This window comes from Leptodactylus fuscus, chromosome 8 (genome assembly GCF_031893055.1).
Source record: "Leptodactylus fuscus isolate aLepFus1 chromosome 8, aLepFus1.hap2, whole genome shotgun sequence".
In the NCBI taxonomy this organism is placed as follows: Eukaryota; Metazoa; Chordata; class Amphibia; order Anura; family Leptodactylidae; genus Leptodactylus; species Leptodactylus fuscus.
The window spans coordinates 86,903,599-86,926,713 of record NC_134272.1 but is presented as its reverse complement, the minus strand read 5'-3'; the positions used below and the strand labels follow the sequence as shown (position 1 = coordinate 86,926,713).

Genomic DNA, 23,115 nt, shown 5'->3' with positions numbered 1-23,115 from the left:
GAAACTGTTTTTCAGTTTTAATCATTCTGCTGCAGCTCCGCCTCTCAATTTTGGTAAAATCTCTGCCTACTTTTCATTGTATTGTTTCATCTCCCAATATGCTAAGTAGTATGTGCTTTGTCAGGTGGGTGGTCTTGGATTGCATCAGATGTCTGAGTCTGACAACCTAATTAGCATATTGTGTGCTGAATTGAACAGCACTGATTTCTCTCTAGCCCCCACCATTCCTGAGCAAAAAAATTCCAGATGCACCAGAATAAATGGAGCGGCACTTATTAAAGGATTCAGATAGTTTGTTGTTGGTGTTGAAAGTTTCCAAACCCAGTGACGCCCAGTCCCGTCCATGACTCCACAAGTATTGAAAGGTGTTTAATCTTCCAGAGAAGTCTTGACTCCTCTGATAGATTCTGGCACGTAGAAAGGACGTGATCGAAGCCAAAGCAGAGTACACAGTACAGCAAGATCTTGTGGCCTGTGCTCAGCTCAGTCCCACCCAAGTGAATTGGACTGAGCTGTCACACTAAGTACATCCGTTACACAATGTATGGCGTATTTGGTATTGTGAAGAGGACTAAGATCCAGATGTTTGAAAACCCCTTTAAATATGGTGAACCTAAGGGTGACTTTAGCACTGCAGGGCGGTGGCCTCACCCAGTAACACTGCAGGAGCGATGGCACTTACTTTGTACAGATGACACATAAGCAACGTATTTGTCACTTTGAACATTTTTTTTTTTTTATTAAAAATTTGGGTAGGTAGAAACCTCAGTCAGATGGCACGTGCGATGTCTATGATGTCCAGTGAACAAAGCGGTGCTGAAGAAGCTGCTCTGCAGAGGGCCGCTGCTCCTGATCCCTGCAATGGCCAAATGGATAGGGTTAGTTTCATCTTGTAGTCGGAGTACAGTCTGTTTGTAAGATGAGACAGCTTGCAGCTTAAGGGGTTTTTTTTTGTGTTCGTTAAAAGGTTCTCAGCATATTTTGATTTTATATAATTTTTTTATTTTTTGCATTATGGTTGCATTGCTCTCTACTCATTTTTGACAGAGACCTCCTCTGCAGGTTAGGCTCCCACTGATCGCACTGTTATGGTATATTTCGTCATTATAGCATTCAGTGATGGTGACGTCTTGCCCTGTGGTGACTCCAAAGTAAGTGGCTTAGTAGTCGTTTCGGATAGTTATCCGGGGCACCACAGGCTTCAGCCTGAAGAAGACAGAAATGGATGTCCGGAACATTGCTCTGTAGGTACGTGTAATTTTGGGGCCAGTTACAGCTTTATAACGGTCCTGTGTAGGCAAATGTGTTGTGGCACTGCATAGGCCTGGTGTTGTAATGCTTTTGTGCCAGGTGATATCTTTTATATTTGAGTATATTACGGGGGCTCTTATATAATGTTTTTACTGTCTAATGGTTGCTCGAAATTTCCTCCAGTGCTTTGGACGCATTAAGCAAAATTTGCTAGATATTTTGTGTCAAACCTAACGTGTCTTGTCAATTTATCAAGTGTTTAGACACTTTTAGGACTTGTATGGGAATGGGTTAAAGGGAAAGGGCCATGGTTAAGCGTGAAGTGGATGTGGCCTATGTGGCGATGCATGGATGCAGCCTACATGGCGTGGATGTGGCCTACGTGGCAATGCATGGATGTGGCTTACGTGGTGATGCATGGATGTGGCCTACGTGGGGTGGATGTGGCCTACGTGGCGATGCATGGATGTGGCCTACGTGGGTTGGATGTGGCCTACGTGGCGATGCATGGATGTGGCTTAGTGGGGTGGATGTGGCCTACGTGGCGATGCATGGATGTGGCCCTGTGCCAAGCCTGTGCCAAGCCTGTGCTACAATCTTGGTGCGTATTTCTACCATAAACAAAGCCCACTAATACGGGGTGTAAAGTCAGACTAGACAGATACAGATTTATCCAACCACATCCGCCCACTGTGGTAAATGACACACGTGAAATGATCTAGTCCAGTTTGCGCCGTCTGCGGCATAATTTATGTTTTTACGTAATAAAAACCTAAATGCCAGTGGCGCCCATAGCGGTCACTATGGGAGGTTTTTGTCGTTCCATGGTACTTCCATAATAACCTAGGTGTCACAGGAGTTGGGTTACAGATTCCAGCACGGGTGCCTATAAATGAAGTGGCTATTCCGCCAATGCCAGGGCTTTAAGGACTGGTATGCAATACGCCAATCTTCAGAAATGTCCCCGACTTTTGGACATTAGTAAATTTGCTCCACTGCAATTGTAAGTATATGGTGGTTACATATACACGTATACACGTAACATACATGTTGAGCAGGGTCTTCTTATTGGCAGTTTTTTACCCATAGGCCTTGCTATTGGTAAGGATTCAGTCAGGAAACGTCAAAGTGACTTCTTGTATGTGAGGCCCCTATAGCTATGGCCTCCATAAAGCTTCAGTCATCTCATAAAGAAGGTCTATTAGGACTTTGGGAAGAGCACAAAGATGTCTTCCTTGCTTATGGCAACTGATCAGACCTCAAATTTCACTTCTTTATAGATTTCTTGTAAAATGAAGGCTGTGCCGTGACTGGTTGCTATGGGGGACAAAGACATTTTACCTAAATTTTCCCCCATTGTAGGCTCGAGATGTGTTTGTGCCCATAGGCCTCATACTCTCCAACTTGTGCTTTACCCAGTTTTTCACGACTAGCATTAAAAAACACTGACCTGTTATTTTCTCGTGGCCCCATACAGGCCTGTGTTGTCACGAGTCCGCGTAGTAGGCCCCGAGCCTATACCTATATGGCTCCTATATCTGTCTGTTTTGGGGCCCGGGCTTATCAATGAAATGAATGGATTTGTGGTAGCGCAAGGATTTCACCCATGTTGTTTTCTCATAGACCCATGTGTATACATTTATGTGTATATAGCCTTCATCTGCCATTTTTAAGGCATATTTTGTAACTGGGGCCATTCTATGGTGACTTTATCTTCTGAAGCTTGTGCCTCCATCACAATCTGGTTCTAGTCCTATACCAGTCATATTCTGGCGTATTTCCATATAAAATGTGACCTTTTGTAATGTTAATTTGCCTGCACCCCCTTTGTATATTGAGGGTTTACATGTGTTCGGTGGGATCATTCTGTCTCATGTAATAATGACGTCTGTCATTATGGAATACCGTATATACCAGACAGGTCCGTCTCCAGTTTCTATTTGGTTGTCCTTAATCTTATCTTTTATTATTGGAGTATTTGTATCTGAAGCGTTCTGATCTCGTCTTGCTGGTTTTATCTGTAGAAGTCCAGGGCTGCAAGGTGACTTTGGCCACGACTCGCCAATGTAAGTGAATACAATAAAATTGCAATTTCAAGTCGCACTTACAGTAAGTTGTAGTGATCCTTGGGGTCGTAGTTCAACTGCATTCACTTACATTGGTAAAGGAGTCAAAGGGCGACACAGTGATTTTTGGTCACGTGATGGGAGTCATGGCTGAAGTTGCCATCTAGCCCTTTGCTAATGAAAAAACGTAAGTCTCGTCCAGTGTGGCAGACGCAAATATTCTCCCTTTGCACAGTTTTTTTTTTTTCATCATGGGTTATTTGACCTCCTGAAATAAGGGAATTAGATTGTGAGCCCCCCGGGGTCAGGGACCTAATGTATAGACTGCAAAATGTTTGGTGTGTCAGGTCTCTCCATTGTATACCGTGAACAGACCAAGTGTTTCCATCACCCTCTATGGCGGTATGATCCGATACCATTAGTGTGTACATTGCACAGCCAAAAAGGGAATAACGTATGGATCCAAATGTAATTCTCCACATCAGTAACCACCAGTCCAATACAGTAATAAAGTGCAATAAGGTCCGTCCTGGCTGCTAACTCTGTCATCTTACTATCAAGTTTCTGCTTCAATCCTCTCCTGAAACACCTCTTGGAAAAAAAATTTGGCAAATCCACTGTACTGATCGATAATCTTGCTCATTTCTGATGTTTTTCTCCCCCTCAGGTTATTTTGAAGCACTTGACCCTCTGTCCTCCATGATGCTCCCTCCCCGTTACTCCCTGTAAGTATAAGCCTCTTATAGAATTTTACCAAAATTTCAAGTATTGCTGCTTTTACAGTATTTCTTTCCACCTCTAGCCGCCTCGTCCCAACTTTGCAGTTTGTCCAGATCACCCCTTTAATCCAATATTCACAGGGATTTTAGTTTAATAATTTGGTATATAATTTGGGGACTGCGCCTATTTTAAGACCTTATCATCTTCGGGTCCTCTGGGGCAAGGGGAGTCCTGTACAGGCTAAAGTCACCGAATAGCAAAGGGGTTGGCCCCAGCCACGGGAGATGCCTTACTCTCCAGACACCCATAGCAGCCATATAGGATGCCCTTACAGACAATTTTACTTACCTTATTAGGCACAGATTGACGAAGTCTCTTGCTTTTCTAGAGAAGTGGTCTGGGAGGGTTGGCATAAGTCCCTTCTCTACACCAATATAGAACATGGCTGCCATCCTCTCCATGTGTGCTAGGGGTGGCTTTCCAGTTCCCATCTCAAATACTGTGCACCCAATACTCCAAATGTCCGACTTCTCCCCATGTCCGGATTCGCTGATTACTTCTGGTGCCATCCAGTATGGCGTACCGTGCATAGACTGCAGCATCTCCCCACGGGTTCCGTTCATACTGAGTCCATTAAGACGCTTGGCACAGCCAAAATCAATGAGTTTTATGACCCCGTTTGGCATCAGCATGACATTGTTCCCTTTGATATCTCGGTGCACCACTCTGTTCTTGTGCAGGTAGGCTATGCCCTGCAGGATGTGGTTTGTGTATCTGCTGATCACAACTTCTTGCAATGGACCAAAATGGCGTAAAATGTTAGAAATGGAACCACCAGGGACATATTCCATAAAGATGGTCACCATCCTGTCTTCAAAGGTCGTCCCCAAGTATCCGACTATATTGATGTGCTTCAGTGTTTTTAACAAGTCCACCTCTTCCTGAAGCTTTTTATATTCTTTTTTGGCCACCGCAGGGTCAGAGTCGTGTAATGTCACTTGCTTGGCAGCGATGAGCTCACCTTGACTTGTAAGACCACGGTAGACCTATAACGGGACGACGAAACACTCAGAATTATATACTATATTATTAAAAAGGGTTGCCTAGTTTACGGAACTCATTTTCATACACTATTAGGGGAGTCCTTAGTTCAGGATCCTGTCAACCACCCACCAGTCAGTTATGATAAGCCATAAAAAAAAAAAAAAAAAATCCTGCACAACTTCAAAGCAACAACATCCAGAATCCTAGTGACATGGACAAGATCTACAGCTCCATAGCAATATAACAACCCACATGACCTTACCGTGCCGTACGCTCCTCTCCCCAGCACCTCTCCCTTGATCCAGTGGTTTGAGTTGTCATAGTACTGAAGTCTGGAGTGATCCGTAGGAGGGATGGAATGGTTGGGATCTGATTTTTGGTCCATCAGACTTGGGATTGTATCAACCTGCGAAGATGCAATAATATATCAGCAGGAAGTGAGGAGGACAAAATGTACCATCCAAAAATATGTCCGACTAAGAATACGCTTCTTGGAATAATCTACAAACAGGCTATTCTAAAACTGACCACTTGTAAGAGATCGATGAATTATAGGTCAAGCGGGATAAATCGTGTCGGGTGTTATAGGAAAGAGGAGATTCTTTTTTCATATGGCACTAGGATTGCAGTTCTACCTGTGGTTCTATTATTTCCAGAAACACTGAATTGGGAGAAACACGGTGGCTCAGTGGTTTAGCACTGTAGCCTTGCAGTGCTGGAGTCCTGGGTTCGAATCCTGCCAGGAACAACATCTGCAAGGAGTTTGTATGTTCTCCCCGTGTTTGTGTGGATTTCCTCCCAAACTACAGACATATTGATAGGAAAAAAAATGTACATTGTGATCTCTATATGGGGGGGGGGGGTCACAAACTACATTTAATAAAAAACAAAACACAGGATTGGGAGCTACATATAAATATCCTAATCCTGACCACATTTTAAACCAGTGATATCTCTGGAATAATAGAACTGCAAGTAAGACTGCAATCTCCTTTCATATGACACCAGAAGCAAAGTTCTAGGTTGTCTCTACCTTGTGCTTATTTTCTCCTCATTGCATATTGCCCATACACAATGCCCAACAAGAAGCAAGGACAGCGCTCAATAGAGAAGCCAGGGAAGAAGATAGAAATGTAGGATTTCACAGAGAGGAGCCAAAATCTACCTTTTTGTATACACAGCTCCTTTGTATCTGCATCATTGGGGGAGGTTAATTAAAGGGATCCTATCACTCAGACATGATTTTTCCTAAGTACCACGTCAGAATAGCCTTAAGAAAGCCTTTTGTCGTCTTCTCCACGCCGCCGTTCGCCTACAATCCCGGTTCTTGTCGGTATGCTAATGAGCTCTCTCACAGCACTGGGGGCGTCCCCAATGCTGTGAGAGAACTCTCTCCAGCACCGCCGCCTCCTCTTCTTCAGCAGCGTCACCTTCAGCCTCTTCTTCTGGCAGTGGCTTGTAACTTCTAAGGCCTCGGGCCTTGGGCAGAGCAGACTGCGCATGCCCACAGGCCTCAAGAAAATGGCCGCTTGCATAGTATTTCAGCATTTGCATCAAAGTTTTAGAATAACCTCCCGTTCAGCTGCCAATTATTCACTTCAAAGGTTTTCTTCAAGATTTTTTTTTTTGTGTTATAATTTTGCTTAATATTTAATTATTTTTATTTATTTTTTTACTCTCTAGCTAATTTGCAACGAAAACTTGGACCGCAAAGAACGACTTCCGATTCCAATCGGACGACATGAACCAAAGCTGGAGCACTACCTCATGGCGATAAGCAATACTTGCTCCTGCTAGCACTTATTTAGGATTTTTAAGTCTTTTTTTTTTTTTTTTTGTTTTAAATCAATTAAGAAGTCCAAAGACTTTACATAGTTAATTTATTTTATATAGTTGTTTTGACATTACTTGAACCAAAAAAACCCCCTAAGTTACATTGATGTCTTCTCTGAAAGTCGGATTGTGGAGGAAAAAAAACAAACAAAAAAAAACCCAAACCACAATTAAAACAGTAGATTGGTGGACTGTTCTTAGTATAGAAAACATAAGGTCTCCTTTCTTATATATCTCTATTGGTGCAACAGCCAGGATATTTGGTGTAATATGTAAAACGTGGCTGCAAAAGATTCCGGATGTGATCATGTAGAATATATTCTGCTGGCGCGTCCCAGGACATACGCTTTTTTGTGATTTATATATATATTTTGTCTATTAGCACTTTAATTCTTACAATTCTGATTGAACAGGACTGCGCTTTCTTAATAATAAAAAGTGAGAAATGGCAGACCAATTTATTTTTCTGTCATTCCTTTGAGTCCACATCCTGGCATTGGCATTAATGCTACTGATATTGTACGTGACCTAAATAGTGAATTTTTTTTTTAAGGGGAACTCTGGAACAATGTCCACCCCCGAAGACCCTGACAGACAGACTGACAACCCCCCCTACATCCCTGCACACACTATTATGCCCCATAGACCCCGCACAAAGTATTATGTGGCAAAATACTTTTTGCAGGGACCACTATGGGGGATAATACTGTGTGCAGGGGCCACTATGGGGCATAATACTGTGTGCAGGGGCCACTATGGGGCATAATACTGTGTGCAGGGGCCACTATGGGGCATAATACTGTGTGCAGGGGCCACTATGGGGGATAATACTGTGTGCAGGGGCCACTATGGGGCATAATACTGTGTGCAGGGGCCAATATGGGGCATAATACTGTGTGCAGGGGCCAATATGGGGCATAATACTGTGTGCAGGGGCCAATATGGGGCATAATACTGTGTGCAGGGGCCACTATGGGGCATAATACTGTGTGCAGGGGCCACTATGGGGCATAATACTGTGTGCAGGGGCCACTATGGGGCATAATACTGTGTGCAGGGGCCACTATGGGGCATAATACTTTGTGCAGGGGCCACTATGGAGGATAATACTGTGTGCAGGGACCACTATGGGGCATACTACTTTGTGCATAGGGGACCCTGTGCAATGTGCCCTATATTATGGCCTTTTGCACACGGTATTATTTATGCTGCCCCATTGTGAACACACCCATGAACAATTACTCTAAGGTTGGAGAACCAGGGGCCGTGAAGGATACAAAAACCACTGTTACGGTACTTACCTCTGGCGCACTCCCCACAGATACATGTTGGCCATCTCATGGGGTGTCACGTGAGCCGGGACTTGCGACATGACACATAAGGATGCAAGCCCCAGCCCATGTGACATCTGGGACGTCATCCAAGTAGGCCTGAAGCCTTACAGAGCCAGGAGAGGTAACTGTTTATTTAGACAATTTCTTAGTGTATACAGTATAAATGATATGGTATAAACTAAGAAATTATACCGGAACGGTGGCCAGCATTTTTTTAATTATCCCGGAACTGAGCTCTGGCGTGTTCCGGCCCAATTAAACCGCTGGTCTTGGGTTGGTTTCACACAATGGATTTGGTCTGGGAAATGGGGACTGAATGACTTCCCTATTTCCTGAGTGGGGCAGAAGGAAGCAGGGACTTCAAGGATCCTAAATAACTGATACTGAGTCCAGGTCCAGATAATATGGCCGACATCTGGTCCAGGACCTTGTGAATCCTGCCTTAGGATACGGTCACATGATGGTTGTAAAAAAAAAATAAAAAAAATTCTAGGCTTGCTATACGGTGCCTTTGTACAGTATATCTTATGTATTCTCTTCTAGACAGAGTTGGCATAAGCAACCAGCAATGTTGGAGAGAAATCAGTGCCAGTGCAAGAGCTGGCAGTTTTGCACAGTCCAATTGCCATGGCTACGTTGGCACCCTGCTTCCTGCCAGCTTGAGAATACCCGCAGTAGCCCTGTTTTCTGTCTTCAGCACTGACAACACTTAGAGACCCGGCATCCAACTGTATGGGGAGAGCGCAGGAGAAATACAAGGACGTTCCCGGGTAGAATGCGGGGATGGAGAAGTGCCGTACCGTTTAAAGGGCGAGTACCATCCACACAGGCCTAGAGAGCCAGCCCTGCCTCTCGTAGCAATGCATCCAATCAAGCATGCCAGCATTTGTCTTTCTGGTTCATACCAAATCTGGTAGAGAAAAACTCTTCCTATGTAAACGCAGGCATATGGTGGTATATAATAGCTATGTGGCCCTCACGGTATCCTGGCCCAGTTAGTAATGGGAAATGTTCTACTCTACCCAAATTTTAGGTTGTCATTCTAAGAATTACTGACATTCAAAAAGGTGCATTTATGGTTCTATCTATAAGACAGGGCTCATTCACGTCAAACTTTCTTTCCATTCATCTGTACAGGAGTCCTGAAAATAGCCAAGTCTGTCTTCTTAGCTATGATCAGAACTTGGTTACGATTGGCGACAATTATGGTGCATCATATGGATATTGCCATGATAGGAATACTCTTAACAGTTGATACCTGTATATGACACATACCTGTTGCTCTTTGGAAAACTCTGTGTGCTCACCACCATCTTGGTGCTCAGAGACGTTTGCATTTTGTTCATCATCTTCCACCAAGGAACCATAGGATTCTTCATCAAACATTAAGTTTTCCAGGCAAGATATAAGGTCCTCTGTAAGATGTTCACTGACTGCAAGACTAGGAGACCCTGAGATGTTTTGGGAAGTAGAATATGCATAGTCTACATTGTTTTCTAGCTGAACCAAATGTTCTTTCTGATTTTCGTCATGCAAGGAGTCCCCCAAGGCTTCATCATCTTGAGACCGTAGATGTGCTTCTGTAGCATGTAGCTCCTGCGATGGTGGGCTTCCAATATTAGAATCCTGGACATTGTCATTGTCACAATTGTGGTTGATGGTTTTGACCTCTTCTTGAACACAATCCATATCAGTGACCCCTTTCAGAAGACCTTGATCCACATTTTCAGGGTTATTGGCTTCTTCTGTAGACCTCTCCGACTCTCTCCACATTTTGAGGGTTTCTCTGATAGTTTGAATAACTGAGATTGAGTTCTCTATAGTGGCTTCCTTGATGGTGGATAAGTCAAAGTTTTGTTGCCTGGCATCAACTATGCCCTCCAAAAGACACTCCACGTTTCCTCCATCTTGTTTTTCTGCGTTAATTTCCCAGTCCAAACCAGAAATAATGACTGTGTTCTCTGTTTTGTCCTGATCCTTCTCTGTAGCTTCCAGCTTTGATGATGAACTTCGTCGGCCATGGCTTGTTGCAGACGGTGTCTTCTTGTTTTTCAGTTTAGATCTTTTAGATCTTGCACTACTGTCTCGTGAGGAACTTGCACGAGAACCTTTTGAGGAACAACTTCTTGAGGATGAAGCAGACTTGGTTTCTCTACCAGGATTGGAAGCTCTGACGTAGGCCGTAGATGTGAACATTTGGTACATGACTGGACCGGGGCTTTGTTGTGATGATATCTCAATAAACATGTCACTGTAGTTTATGTTCTGGAAATCATGGGAAGACTTTGATCGGGTGAGGGTGGGAATGTGACTTGGAGAGTTTATTCGCTTTGGTGAATGTAGAGAGAGTTGAGTTTGAGAACGTTGGAGACTTCGCTCCGTGCTTCTGTGTGCTGAGTAGGAAGCTTTTTTGGACCCTTTGGAAGGTGATGGCCCCGATGAGTATACTAAGGTGGGTAAAGGAACGTTCTTCCTATGGCTTCGCTTGATGTTGGACAGAGGTCCTTGGTGCTTTGTGTTCTCGGGAGCAGACATGATTCTGGTTTTCTTGTTTTTCTTAGTCTTTTCATTCTCTTTCTGAGCCAATATGTTAAAACTGTGGTTCGCGTTGTGTAGCGGAGAGCCCGACTTCATCTTGCGTTTCGTAAAAAGAGGTTTGCTTGGGGAATGGTTAATCTCTCTGTCAGGTTCCTGCTCAGAGAATGTGATGTGTACAAAAGGAACGTGACCCCTTCTGGGTGTCTTTGAAGAGTCCATGTCTTTGGGCTCCACTTCTGTCTTGATGTCTTCGTTGGTCGCTGCAGCAATGTTTACAGTTTCTTCAATTGTTCTGTTTCTGTCTTGCATGTCTAGCTTTGTGTCTTTTCTTGTGCCCGGCAGAACCTCCTCCATCGTACTTGGTCGGATGTTCCTGAAGCTCTCACCATGGTCTTGTAAATGTAACTGTTCAATGTGTAAAGACCCCGTCATCTCTATGCAGTTTCTTGGCTGGGCACAGTCATTAGCATGCAGAAGTGGTCTCACGTCTCGACAGCTTACATGTAGTCTTGCCATTTCACTTTCCTCTGCTGTCCTGCTTTTGTCCTCCTCCGTTCTTGAACAGCCGTCCCTTTGGCTAACGCAACTATCCAGACTGACTTGAACTAAATCTCTAGATAAGATGAAGTCCTTCGAGTTTTGCAATGTTTTCTGAAGCTTTTGTTCATAGGAGAACCCTTTCACTTTTGTATTGGGAAGGTTGTCAGAACTTGGAGTAGTGTTTGATCTATAGGCTTCTTTATTTCGTGAGCGGGTCTCTGACAAAGGTCTCAGTCTGGCAGGCAGAGGAGATCGAGGGGAATGACTCAGGGGTGGAAAAGTCTAAAGGAAAAGCAAAAAAATGAAGAAAAATTTCAGAAGGTTCCTTTTTACATTCCTATGCTATAAGAATATGCCTGATGTACTGAATTTTTAAAGGGAATAAATCTTTTTAAAAAATTACTTAAATGTTAATTTTTTTTTTCGTTTTGTAGATGATTCTGATCACTGGGGTGCACACAATATGCCAGAATTTTCTCTCTTCCACAGGTTAATGTTCAGCTTTGCTGTGTTGACTTGGACAGATCAGCAGAGTCATCTCATCAAAGAGCAGAGATTTAGAGCCTGATGTGTTTCTTCATTAACTTTGCAGCTGTTACAACACGAGAAGGAAGCATTTGCCACCAATGTGGTCGATGCCAGGGAACATTTTAGAAACCAAAATATAATCTACTCATTGGCCACTGTAGGTATGGTCTGTCTATTTCCTAAGATTAGTAGTTGGGGGCATTGCAGCGGGAGGCCATGACACACACTAGGTTGTTGGCTCCATCAAAATTTGTATTTTTTTTTTTATATTTTTTTTTTAGTAATATTTTGTATGGCTAGTTTATAATCTAAAATTACAATATTAAACTCCCTGTCCATACACTTGTGTATATGAGATAAACGTACCTTGCTGTCCCTTGAGGCTTCAGCGGACCCCAACCCTTAAAATCAAGAGAGATGTGTTAAGGCTGCAAGATCAAGATGCAAAAAGCAAAAATGTGCACCAGCTCTTATAACTGTGGATTGAAATTAGACTCTTACATGTGCATTGTATGTGCATTGCATTGTATGTATGTGCATTGTATACAATAATAGACTCTTACTTTGCCATATGCGCCCCTTTATGTATTTGAGGTCACAGCGAGGGTTGGGATTTAAGTGACTTTCTAAAATGTTGGGTTCAGAATAAGACTCCTGCACCAGGTGCCCGAGCCCCAGCCTCTCCAGCTTGCTGACATCTCCCCTTGTCTTCATGTGGAGTGGTGGAAGGGATGGCTGCCTTTTACTGGACGACTGCAGGGTCAAGTGCTCTGGGCTAGGGTCAGCGAACCATTGTCTGGAGTAGTAGGATGGATTCCTGCAACAAAAGGAGATATTTTACATTCATATCCACCCCTGTTCTGTCGATTGCAAGGGCGGAAGTCGGGCAGTTCCTAAAGATTCCAGCATAGTCAGATACTTTATACGCCCTACACTTACTAAGTCACATGAAACAGAAGGTGTCATTAAAAAAAACATTTTTTTTTTTTACTTTAAACATCGACTTTATATTTTACATTTATAACTTTTTAAAAATACTTAAACTTTCACTCTGACCACTAAGCCTAATACTAGATGGACACTTGCCAATTCTGCAGGTGTTCTCTTTACATCACAGACAGGATTACAATAGAAGAAAATACCTCTATGGATAACACTACTTCTAAGTTTACAGCTTTGTACTCCAGTGTCACCAGTCTTAATAAATTTTCCCTTTTTTTTGTTCCAGTTCCTCGATACTTTCCAAAACTCTGCTTGTTTCTATACACAGGCCAATCAGCTGTTTCAGCCATCAGCACCAGCTTTGCTGCTATTCACATGAGGTTCCTGGCACCACCACTACAGTTTACAGAGCCCCGTACGCTATATACCTCCTGTCCGTGCACTGTAGTGGTGTCACTGGGTACTGCAGCTCTGCTCCCATTCACAGGCCAGCCAGATGCCTGGTATACAGCTTTCAGCTGATCGGTCTGGGGTCCAAGTGTTGAGTAGGTCATCTGTATCCAATTTTTTAGGTCCTGGACAACCCAATGGTCCAATGGTCTACTCAGGACTGGCTATGGGCTATAGCAGGGGTAGGTAACCTTCGGCTCTCCAGCTGTTGCAAAACTACAACTCCCAGCATGCATAGTTGCTCTGCTGTTCTTGGAACTCCCATGGAAGTGAATGGAGCATGCTGGGAGTTGTAGTTTCACAGCAGCTGGAGAGCCGAAGGTTCCCTATCTCTGAGCTATAGGGTTCCTGCCTCTGAATGGAGCCAGGATTGTCTTCAGTTACTGACAGCAAGCAGAGATCTTATAAATTAACTCATTCACAGAGCATATTAGAAAGTTGTAGCCGTCTTAGTTCATTCTTACCGTCCTTGCGTTTGGTGAACGCCTTCCATTTCTCGGAAAGCAATCTCTTCTTGAAGATCCTTCTGCGCTCTCGGGTCTAGAAGTAGATGAAACTAGTTGATGGCAGTCATGTAAGCTGCAATGTCATAGTGTGTATAGTCTCTGACTAACAGCACTAAGGACCCTCCCCGATGAGCAGCCCCCTTATTGGTCTGTTAGAGATGAGCGAACAGCGTTCGATCGAGTACATGTTTGTTTGCAATGTTCGATTCGATACGAACTCTGCGTTGAAAATGCACTTAAAGTTCGATTCTCCTCTCAACTTCCCTGGCGCTTTTTCTGCACCAATAACATCGCAGGGGACAAGAACTATGACAATGGAGGCCATGAAAAAACTAGGAAAAATCCATTGTCTGTCGAGGATGTGACCTCAGATGGAGTGCAATCCACCTTGATTTCCCCAAATTCTGCTGGTACAAGGCTCAACTCACTCCAAGGGCCAAAAACACTGCTGGTGCAAGGCTCAACTAAGTTAAAGGGCCTCAATCTCTGCTGGTAGCTCAGCTTATGGGCCTGTAACTTAATTTGGAAGGGTTTACGTTAAGGGCCAGAAAAGTGAATTTTGGAAGGTCTTACCACATCACACACACATCCACAATGACAGTTCAGGGTGGGGACTGTTGGATTTCTCATTGCCTATTCCATCTGTGGTTGGAATGGGCAACGTGATTTAAAGGGGTGCTTGTTAAGGTTTCATTAGAGTAAAATTTGGGTTTGTGTCCATCCAGTTGGGGAGGAAAAAAGGTTTCCAGGTATTTTCCCACTTTGATAGAGGTTTTTTTGAATGTGTAAAGTGTGTAGTTGTTAGGCTGTGATGTTGGGGTAATAGAGGGGCTTTGGTGTGTTAGATGCCCCCAGACATGCTTCCCCTGCTGTCCCAGTTGCATTGCAGAGGTGTTGGCATCATTTCCTGGGGTGTCATAGTGGACTTGGTGACTCTCCTGAGTCGGACATTAGTTTCCCCCTAAACGAGTATTTTCCCCCATAGACTATAATGGGGTTTAATGTTCGATCAAACAGTCGAGTATTGAGCGGCTACTCAAATCGAACTTCGAACATTTCACTGTTCGCTCATCTCTAGTCTGTGTAAAACATGACAATATTAGTCGGGTTGTTTCTAATGGACGTCTGACATAGTAGATAAGGTTGGATAAAGACACAAGTCCATCAAGTTCCAATGTATGACCCTACCAAGATGATCCAGAGGAAGTCAAAAAAGAATCCCATGAAGTTAAAGTTCCTGGATCAACATCCCGTCCCAACAACGTCTAGTTCCTATAACCCTTGATACTTAGTCTGAAGAAGACAATCCAGGCACACGTTATCATCCATCGCAACATCCTGCGAGATTCATAGTCTTGTCGCTCTCGCTGTAAAGAATCCTGCCTATGACTATGGAAACCTTTGTCCTCTAGAGGACGCCCCTTGTCCTAAGGGATCATTGGCGAGATCTCTGCACTGTCCATTGTTATTAGGTCACCCCTAAGCCGTAAACCTAACCCCAAGCTTGATAACCAGTCTTTATACATCAATCCACCTGTCTTCTTAATCTCCTTAGTTACCCTCCTATGTACCCGCTCCAGTTTACCTATATCCTTGCTGTGTACAAGTGTCCAAAATTGTGCGCCATATTCTACATGTGGCCTGAGCAGTAACTTGTATAGATGTATTAGATGTCGGCCATTACCTGCTGCAGGGTCTTGATCGTCGTCGCCACGATCTAGCGAAATCCCATCACTGCTCACCTGAAAGTCAATCTGTACATAAGTCATGTCACTAATGAAAAAGTCATGTCTTCATCGCTACATGTTACATACTGAATCCTCTTATATATGCCTGCTACAGATATCGGTGCAAAAGTATAAATTTGCATCCTTTGATAGGCGATTTCACCGGTGACAATGCAATTGGAATTTTTTCTCTACTCCCCACCCTTCCTGAGTAATCACTTGTTACTTTCAGCACAATTATACTCTTTATTGTCAGGTGGGTGGTCCTTGGCTGGAGCAAGTAGACAAGGACCGCCCACCTGACAGCAGAGAGCCTAATTGTGCCGATTCCTGATTGCTCAGGAATGGCGGGGGGTAGAGAGAAAACATTTCAAGTGCACCAAAATCAGTGGAGTGTCACCTATTGAATGGTGCAATGACGTGGAGGTGGTGTAGGTCTCCTTAAAAAAGGCTTTGCTTTTCAATAAAGATAAGGGACTAGGAGACGTCTATATCTTGGGGAAAGTAGAGACCTAACTCTATGCTTAGATAATAGAGGACCAGGCCAGGCCCCATAGATATTGCATTGTCGGTAAGATCTACAGTTCTTCTATAGCCTGCAGCCGTCTCCTTAGTTTACTTGCGTTCAATGCCCCCGGTCCCAACCTGTCGCACTCGTCTTCTCTGGTTACACAATTAGTCGTCTTGTCCTTGAAGTGAGAGGGAAGTGAAGGACTGGTGCCAACCATCTGGTTACACACGATACAGCCCAGCAATTATTACTCAAGGGGCAGGTGGTTGAGCGCGGCGCTGACAGTGATATCTGAGCCAATGGAAGACAAAGCGGCCTCAATCCTACGCTACTCGCTGCAGACACGCAGGGTGTTATGGACTACAACTAATTCAGGAGGCAACGGCGGTGATGCTGATGGTGTAGGGAAATACTCTCTATGATCGACCCTGTTGTCTGGAGTCGGTTCACGAATTGCAGGCTGATGTCAAAGGATCCCTGTGCAGACTTGCACCTGCAATTTTCACATTTTTTAACTGGAAGCCAATGGGCACATACACACATCCATCTTTTGAATGGACCGTGCATCCATTTCATACATTAAAAATGGATCGGTGGGTTGGGTCAAAAACTAAAGACCAGTGAAGTTCACCCGGATCTTAACAGACGGTTAAAAATGGATGAAAATTGGACATGAAAATTGTACAGAAGGACAGACAGAAAATGGATGAAGAATATCAGGAATCGCAGATCTGTTCCCATTCACTTGAATAGGAGCAGAGTAACTTTTGGCCATATACTCTGTATACAGTTTGTAGCAACCATATCGGCAGATTGGGGAGGGGTCCAAGCATCAGACCCCCACTGATCAGCTTCTTATGACCTATCCTGCAGAGGTCTTAGACAAATCCTTTTAGAAAAAGAGGAAAATCCAATATGTTCTTCAAGCCATTCTATCGCACAAGAAGCCATATTTTCAAGACATAGCTGCTGTCTTCTAAAAACTGTGCCGCACCTGCATTGAAGTAAATGGGACTAAACTGCATGATCAGACACAACTGCAGACAAGTGTGGACCTCTTTAAAAAAAAAAAAAATAATTAGCAATGTTTTCTAAACCTGGAAAAGACTCAGTAAATATCAGATAAATGCCTAGGGGTCGTATTTTCCAACCTATGTCTCTCTAGCTCAGGGATAGGGAACGTACGGCTCTCCAGCTGTTGCAAAACTACAACTCCCAGCATGCATACTTGCTCTGCTGTTCTTGGAACTCCCATGGAAGTGAATGGAGCATGCTGGGAGTTGTAGTTTCACAGCAGCTGGAGAGCCGAAGGTTCCCTATCCCTGCTCTAGCTGTTGCAAAACTACCACTCCCAATAGGATCTGGCTCGTCCTGCTGAGAGTTGTAGTTTGCACGTGCTGCTGGAAGACCGAGCTCATCTGAATTAGAAGTAAGATGTAAAAAGGAGCCATGGCAGGAGCAGCTTACCTCCTCGGAGCCTGGGTTCTGTATGTCAGAGCTGTAGGGTCCAGCTGGTGCAGTGTCGCATAACGTCGGCTTTGTATCAGGACAGGAGGCTTGGTCAAGTGCGGCTGTGAATGCAGAGACTTGTGAATGGCTAGTCATTCATCGGCCTTGTCCCTCCTGCCCGACCATCACAATACAGCTCCTCACCTGCCGCAGGTGAGCTCCTCTCCAGGGCGTCTATCAGCTGTTGTCTCAGGGGACTCTTGATGTCTGACACGTAGCTGACTGCTGAGCGGCCCCTGGAGTCCAGGAGTGCGGTGTCTCTGCAGGTAAAGAGCTGGTTACATCATATTATGCTTTATATTTCTAGTATTATAGACACCTATTTTTTCGGTCCATTGTCAGACTGAGGTTCCTTGTGCCCACCAGTTAAGATGATTCTGGGGTCCACCCTTCAAATTTGGGTGCCTTCTGCTGGACCATTATTGTGTTAGGGCCTGGGCCCACCAGGGATCAGTCCAACACTACTTGGGTCCATCTCTACAGAACATATACATTCCCAGAGTGGATACAACGTTGCGAAAAAGATGCTTAAGGCTAGTGATACATGGCGACTTTTCATGGTAGCCGCAGAAGGCATACAACTTGACGGTTACATCTGTGGACATACAGCCTAAAGAGCGTCTTTACCTAAGTGGGCAATGGGCACCGACACCACCCCAGCCTTGCCAGGTACTGATGCCAGCCCAGTCTTCTTCAATAAACACATATAGAAGGAATGAACCTTATACCTGCCTGTAAGTCTTCAGGGAGTTTCGTGCACTTCACAGACATGATAATATTTTTAGCTTGGTGATCTCACCCGTAGTGGCTGAGAAGTTCTTGTAGCACGGCCACCGGTCTGTAGTCAGATCCCATAGGCAGGCCCTCAAACAGGTCCACGTCTCGGAGCACCAACATGACAGGGGTTAGGCCTTGTCCATTCTTGGTGTGGACGTACCGATCATGGTCTGTGGACTGAAGACGGAGAGGCCATCAATAACAAAGTCCCTGAAAACCCCTTTAGGGTGCATTCACACTGAGTAAACGCTAGCTTATTTTGTAGAGTAAAATTACACTTGTAAATTTTGCTATCCCATTGACTTCAATGATATTTTTTTACAAGTGTAAAAATACGCCTGTAAAAAATACGCCTGTAAAAAATACGCCTGTAAAAAATACGCCTGTAAAATGTCATTGAAGTCAATGGGATAGCAAAATTTACAAGTGTAATTTTACTCTACAAAATAAGCTAGCGTTTACTCAGTGTGAATGTACCCTAAGGGTGCATTCACACTGAGTAAACGCTAGCTTATTCTGAACGTAAAACACGTTCAGAATAAGCGGCGTCTAAAGCAGCTCCATTCATTTCTATGGGAGCGGGGATACGAGCGCTCCCCATAGAAATGAATGGGCTGCTTCTTTCACTCCGTGCAGTCCCATTGAAGTGAATGGGGAGTGCCGGCGTGTACGCTCCGGCATGAGCAGAGCTTGCCGTACACGCCGGCACTCCCCATTCACTTCAATGGGACTGCACGGAGTGAAAGAAGCAGCCCATTCATTTCTATGGGGAGCGCTCGTATCCCCGCTCCCATAGAAATGAATGGAGCTGCTTTAGACGCCGCTTATTCTGAACGTGTTTTACGTTCAGAATAAGCTAGCGTTTACTCAGTGTGAATTCACCCTTAAGATGAATGGATGACCAGTGTCTTGATCCGCAGCAAACTACTGAGCAAATCGCAAGTCTCAGCCTGCCCTAACAACCAGCTGCAATCAGGACATGCTGGGAGTTGTAGACCACAGCTTTAAAGGAGACACATCACCAAGTCTGAAAAGCCCAATGGCATCCATCATCTGAACGGCGCTGTCTCCCTGAGCATTTGGGTGTTTTGTTTATCCAAATCCGTTCAGCTATTCCAAAGATATAAGCCCATTTAGTGGGCGGTAACACTGTGGAGTCTAGGGGGCGGGGTCTCTGCATGTATGTCATGTAACGTTACCACCCACTAGTCTAATAGACCCTAATCTGTATGAAGACTAAAAGGGCTTATATCTGTGGAGTGGCTGAATGGATTTGGATAAATAGAACACCAAAATGCTCCTGGTGACAGCGCCGATCAGATGATGGATGTCATTACGCTTTTCAGACCTGGTGACTGGTCCCCTTTAATTACTGGTATTGCAGAGCACTGACCAGTAGGTGCTGAACGCTCTCCAGATCTCCTTGCCATGCCGCCTGCATCATCGATAGCTGTGGAAATGAGGTCCTGGTGACTGCGGACAGCAGCTGTGCCCGGATGCAATCATTAGCCACATGGACCGCAGTCTGGTTGGCAAAATTGCAGGAGGTGACGTCCGCGCCATGTTCCAGGAGAAGGGCAATCACCTGAGAGACAAGAAAAGTGTGCGGAATAAGAGGGATTGTTCCCAAATTTCTGAATGTCTCTTTGAGATAGTAAGTGATGGCGATGTCACTATGGACAGGTCGTCAGCTGCCGCCATTGGATGGTCACTTTATCACAAAAAAAAACTAAATCTGAGGATCTATGTTGAAATTCTATACACTTGCACAAATCTACATACAGCAGATGTAGCAGAGCTGAATCGGTCATGTAGCTGCGACCCACTGAGTCAGAACAAAGTTAGATTTTTTTTCTCTCATTCCTAAGTTAAACCAAAAGATCTCCATTAGCTTAGCTAAATGGAAAACTCAGCTCTGCTATATCGGAGTTTGTTTTATGCATTGTGCTAAATCTCATTACATACGGTCTGTCTGTAGCGTGACTCCTGTGCACATGTAGAGGGAACACGTTGCCAGAAAATATCTATTTTTAAACCAAGATTTTAAAACTTGATTTTTAAGAATTTTTTGAGTTTATATTTTTAAAAATCTACTATATACTGCAATCTTCACTCTGGCCACTAAGCCTAATAATATAAAAAAACACTTGCAAATTCTGTAGGGGAATTTCTTTGCAGCAGTCAACTCATTTACAATATGAACAGTTCTGAAAGCTGAAATATAAAGTAATAAAAATCTACAATCAGACAATTAGAAGAAAAAAGATTAGAATAAAGCGATCGATTTCATCTGGTTTTAAATAAAAATGGTGGCGTCTTTCTTTGACATTATGTTCCTGTAATGACAGACTAAGCTCTACTATATATATATATATATATATATATATATATATATACACACACAGTATATATATATATATATATATATATATATATATATATATATATCTGTATGTATAATGTATACATACCTCTGAGCGGTTTTCCTCGGCAGCGACTATCAGGGCCGTGTTCCCAGTCTCCGGATGGGGAGTATTTATAAGTCCAGGATCGATGCCAAGACTTCGGATGATTTCTTCCACGTCGCCCTTTGCAGCCGCCTCCAGGAAGGGTAAGATCGATTCTCCGTGGCGCGCGGCCTCCTCCATCACCAGCAACTCCTGGGGAATAATAATCTGTGAGCCTTTCATTGAGTTTTGATGCCTTTGGCCACGGACAGGAAACATAAACTGCGCTTATTAGAGCTGTCTGTCCAGGGGCTGATCCATGGGCTCGCGATCCTCCCGGGACAGGACTCATTTTTTTGTGGTTTTTTTTTTTATACCATCGGTGCCGTAAAATTCTGATAAACCAGTTTATAATTTAACATGGACCTGCCCGACCTTCTCCTAGTGGATCTAGCTAGTCGCAAACTAGAATCTTTTGCACTTGATGGGATGATTGTATCGACAGGTAGTGACATCACAGTACTGAGGCAGTGATGTCATACGTCCAGATACCCGCCTACTTTTTTGGGAAAGAATGGGATGGCACACAGTCAACCACGCAGACTTTTAGACCGATATCATATAATACAAACGTAATGCAAAATGGCCCAAAAAATTCATAACAATGCCAACCCCAGCGCTCCTGAGGCAATGCCGGCTACAAAGCTTACAAAATCGTGCCAGTGCCACCGACAAAGCACCGAGGACAGTGCCAACCGCCGAGCTCCTTATATTAGTATTTAGTATTTGCTCCCTATATGTGTCATCTATAATACATGTTATAGATGACATGTTACTTCTTACCTGAACAGGTAGATGGGCAGTGGCCAGTCCAATCCCCTGACGGGGTTAATGATGGCAGCAATAACTGGCATTTGGACCTTCTGCCCAGTGTTGGACTGAGGTTCTTTGAGCCCAATCCTCCAGGAGATAGACCATAGCACCCTCCATATTTGGGTGTCTCCTTCTAGTCCATTATTATTTTAGAGTCTAGACCAACTGTAGGAGCCTCATATACTTTGGTTGCCCCGTCTGATCCTCTTTTGGTCTTTTGGGTTAAGCTAAGTGTTAGACTGGGGTTCCTTGAGCCGCCTAAGTCAAATGATTCTTGGGATTCTCCTTCCAAAAACCCTTAAAAAATAGACCATAGTACCCTTTAAATTGGGTTGTCTTCTGCTGGAGCATTATCGTGTTAGAACCTGGACCTGCTGGTGGATCCTCTGCTGGTGGACCAGTCCGATACTGGTTCAGCCTCTATAGTACGTTGTGGCTACCTGCTTGGCCAGTCCACTGCTTCATGTCTACTCTTCCGGGGTCTATGGTGTCCCCCTTACTGGTTCTCTCAAACATATGGCGATTGGCCAATGGGCACAACCTGTAAGCCTCAGGGCCCACTTGACACTTCTATATACAATGTAACATGACCCTGAACAAGCGTTACACATCCAGCGAAACGTGAGATAAGTGGAGGTGAAGTGAGACCGATTATTACCTGTCTGAGATCACAGCGGAGAAGACATGACCAGGGTCATCCACCACGTCACATGCACCTTGTCTTAGAGCCGGGCAGTAGTCATGGCCGGTGCCAACCTCAGCGATCTGAGTTTGAGGAAAGTCTCCGGCAGGAGCTGCTCAGCGGCCGGTGAAAAGAAGGCTTTAGTGTACAAACTGCTGCTAAGACAACCAGCCGTGGATTGTCCCCGAAGGGAGAGGAGGGTGAAGGGAGGATCCAGGCCGCAACGTGACTACATTGTATACAAACTGACTGTGAATAGCAGACATGTTGGGAGTTGTAGTTTCACAACAGATGGGTGGGAGACCACCAGTAACTAAAAAGAGACCCTTATGGAGGAGTACGATATCTCCCTAATAGAATTTATATTCAATCCCACCATACCAAGGCCAGACTCACATCTGCACCAGGCGAAAAATATTGCCTCAAATCGACACCTGCTTGTAGGACGCAACGATATCTGATTTATAGATTGTGCCGGATTAAAGGATGACCCCGACCATCAGATGTGATCTGTGGAGGAGCTTGGCATAAGGTGTACAATGAGTCTGCAGCGCCCCCACAGGGGAAATGAAGCATTACATGGCGTGCATTGATCTCAATAGACTGTCCTCATGATTCACTGACCTGTTGGGTCCTACACAGTTCAATAAATCGCTCCACGAAGAAAAACTGGCACCGAGTCTTCTGCCCCTTTATTTTAGAGATTATGGGGGTCTACAACCCCTTTCATGGAGAATGGTATGTCTTGTCCTAGCAATCAGCCTTGTTTTAGTTGGCGATACCTTCAGCACAAATGTCTACAGTATTGTGCAAAAGTTTTAGGCAGGTGTGGAGAAA

At 44.3% G+C, this 23,115-nt stretch overlaps 1 protein-coding gene across 1 annotated transcript; it reads right to left on the bottom strand.

The window, feature by feature from the left end:
- Positions 1 to 751: 751 nt before the first annotated feature.
- On the bottom strand, positions 752 to 21,637 carry MAP3K19 (mitogen-activated protein kinase kinase kinase 19). Its single transcript, XM_075285473.1, has 14 exons — positions 21,567 to 21,637; positions 20,748 to 20,979; positions 19,670 to 19,861; positions 18,299 to 18,453; positions 17,644 to 17,759; positions 17,458 to 17,561; positions 15,437 to 15,494; positions 13,711 to 13,786; positions 12,418 to 12,671; positions 12,221 to 12,255; positions 9,524 to 11,608; positions 5,344 to 5,487; positions 4,386 to 5,083; positions 752 to 856 (listed from the first exon to the last, which is right to left on the bottom strand). The coding sequence occupies exons 1-14, from the start codon at positions 21,635 to 21,637 to the stop codon at positions 790 to 792; spliced, it is 4,287 nt and encodes a 1,428-aa protein (XP_075141574.1). The 3' UTR covers positions 752 to 789.
- Between the last annotated feature and the right edge of the window lie 1,478 nt (positions 21,638 to 23,115).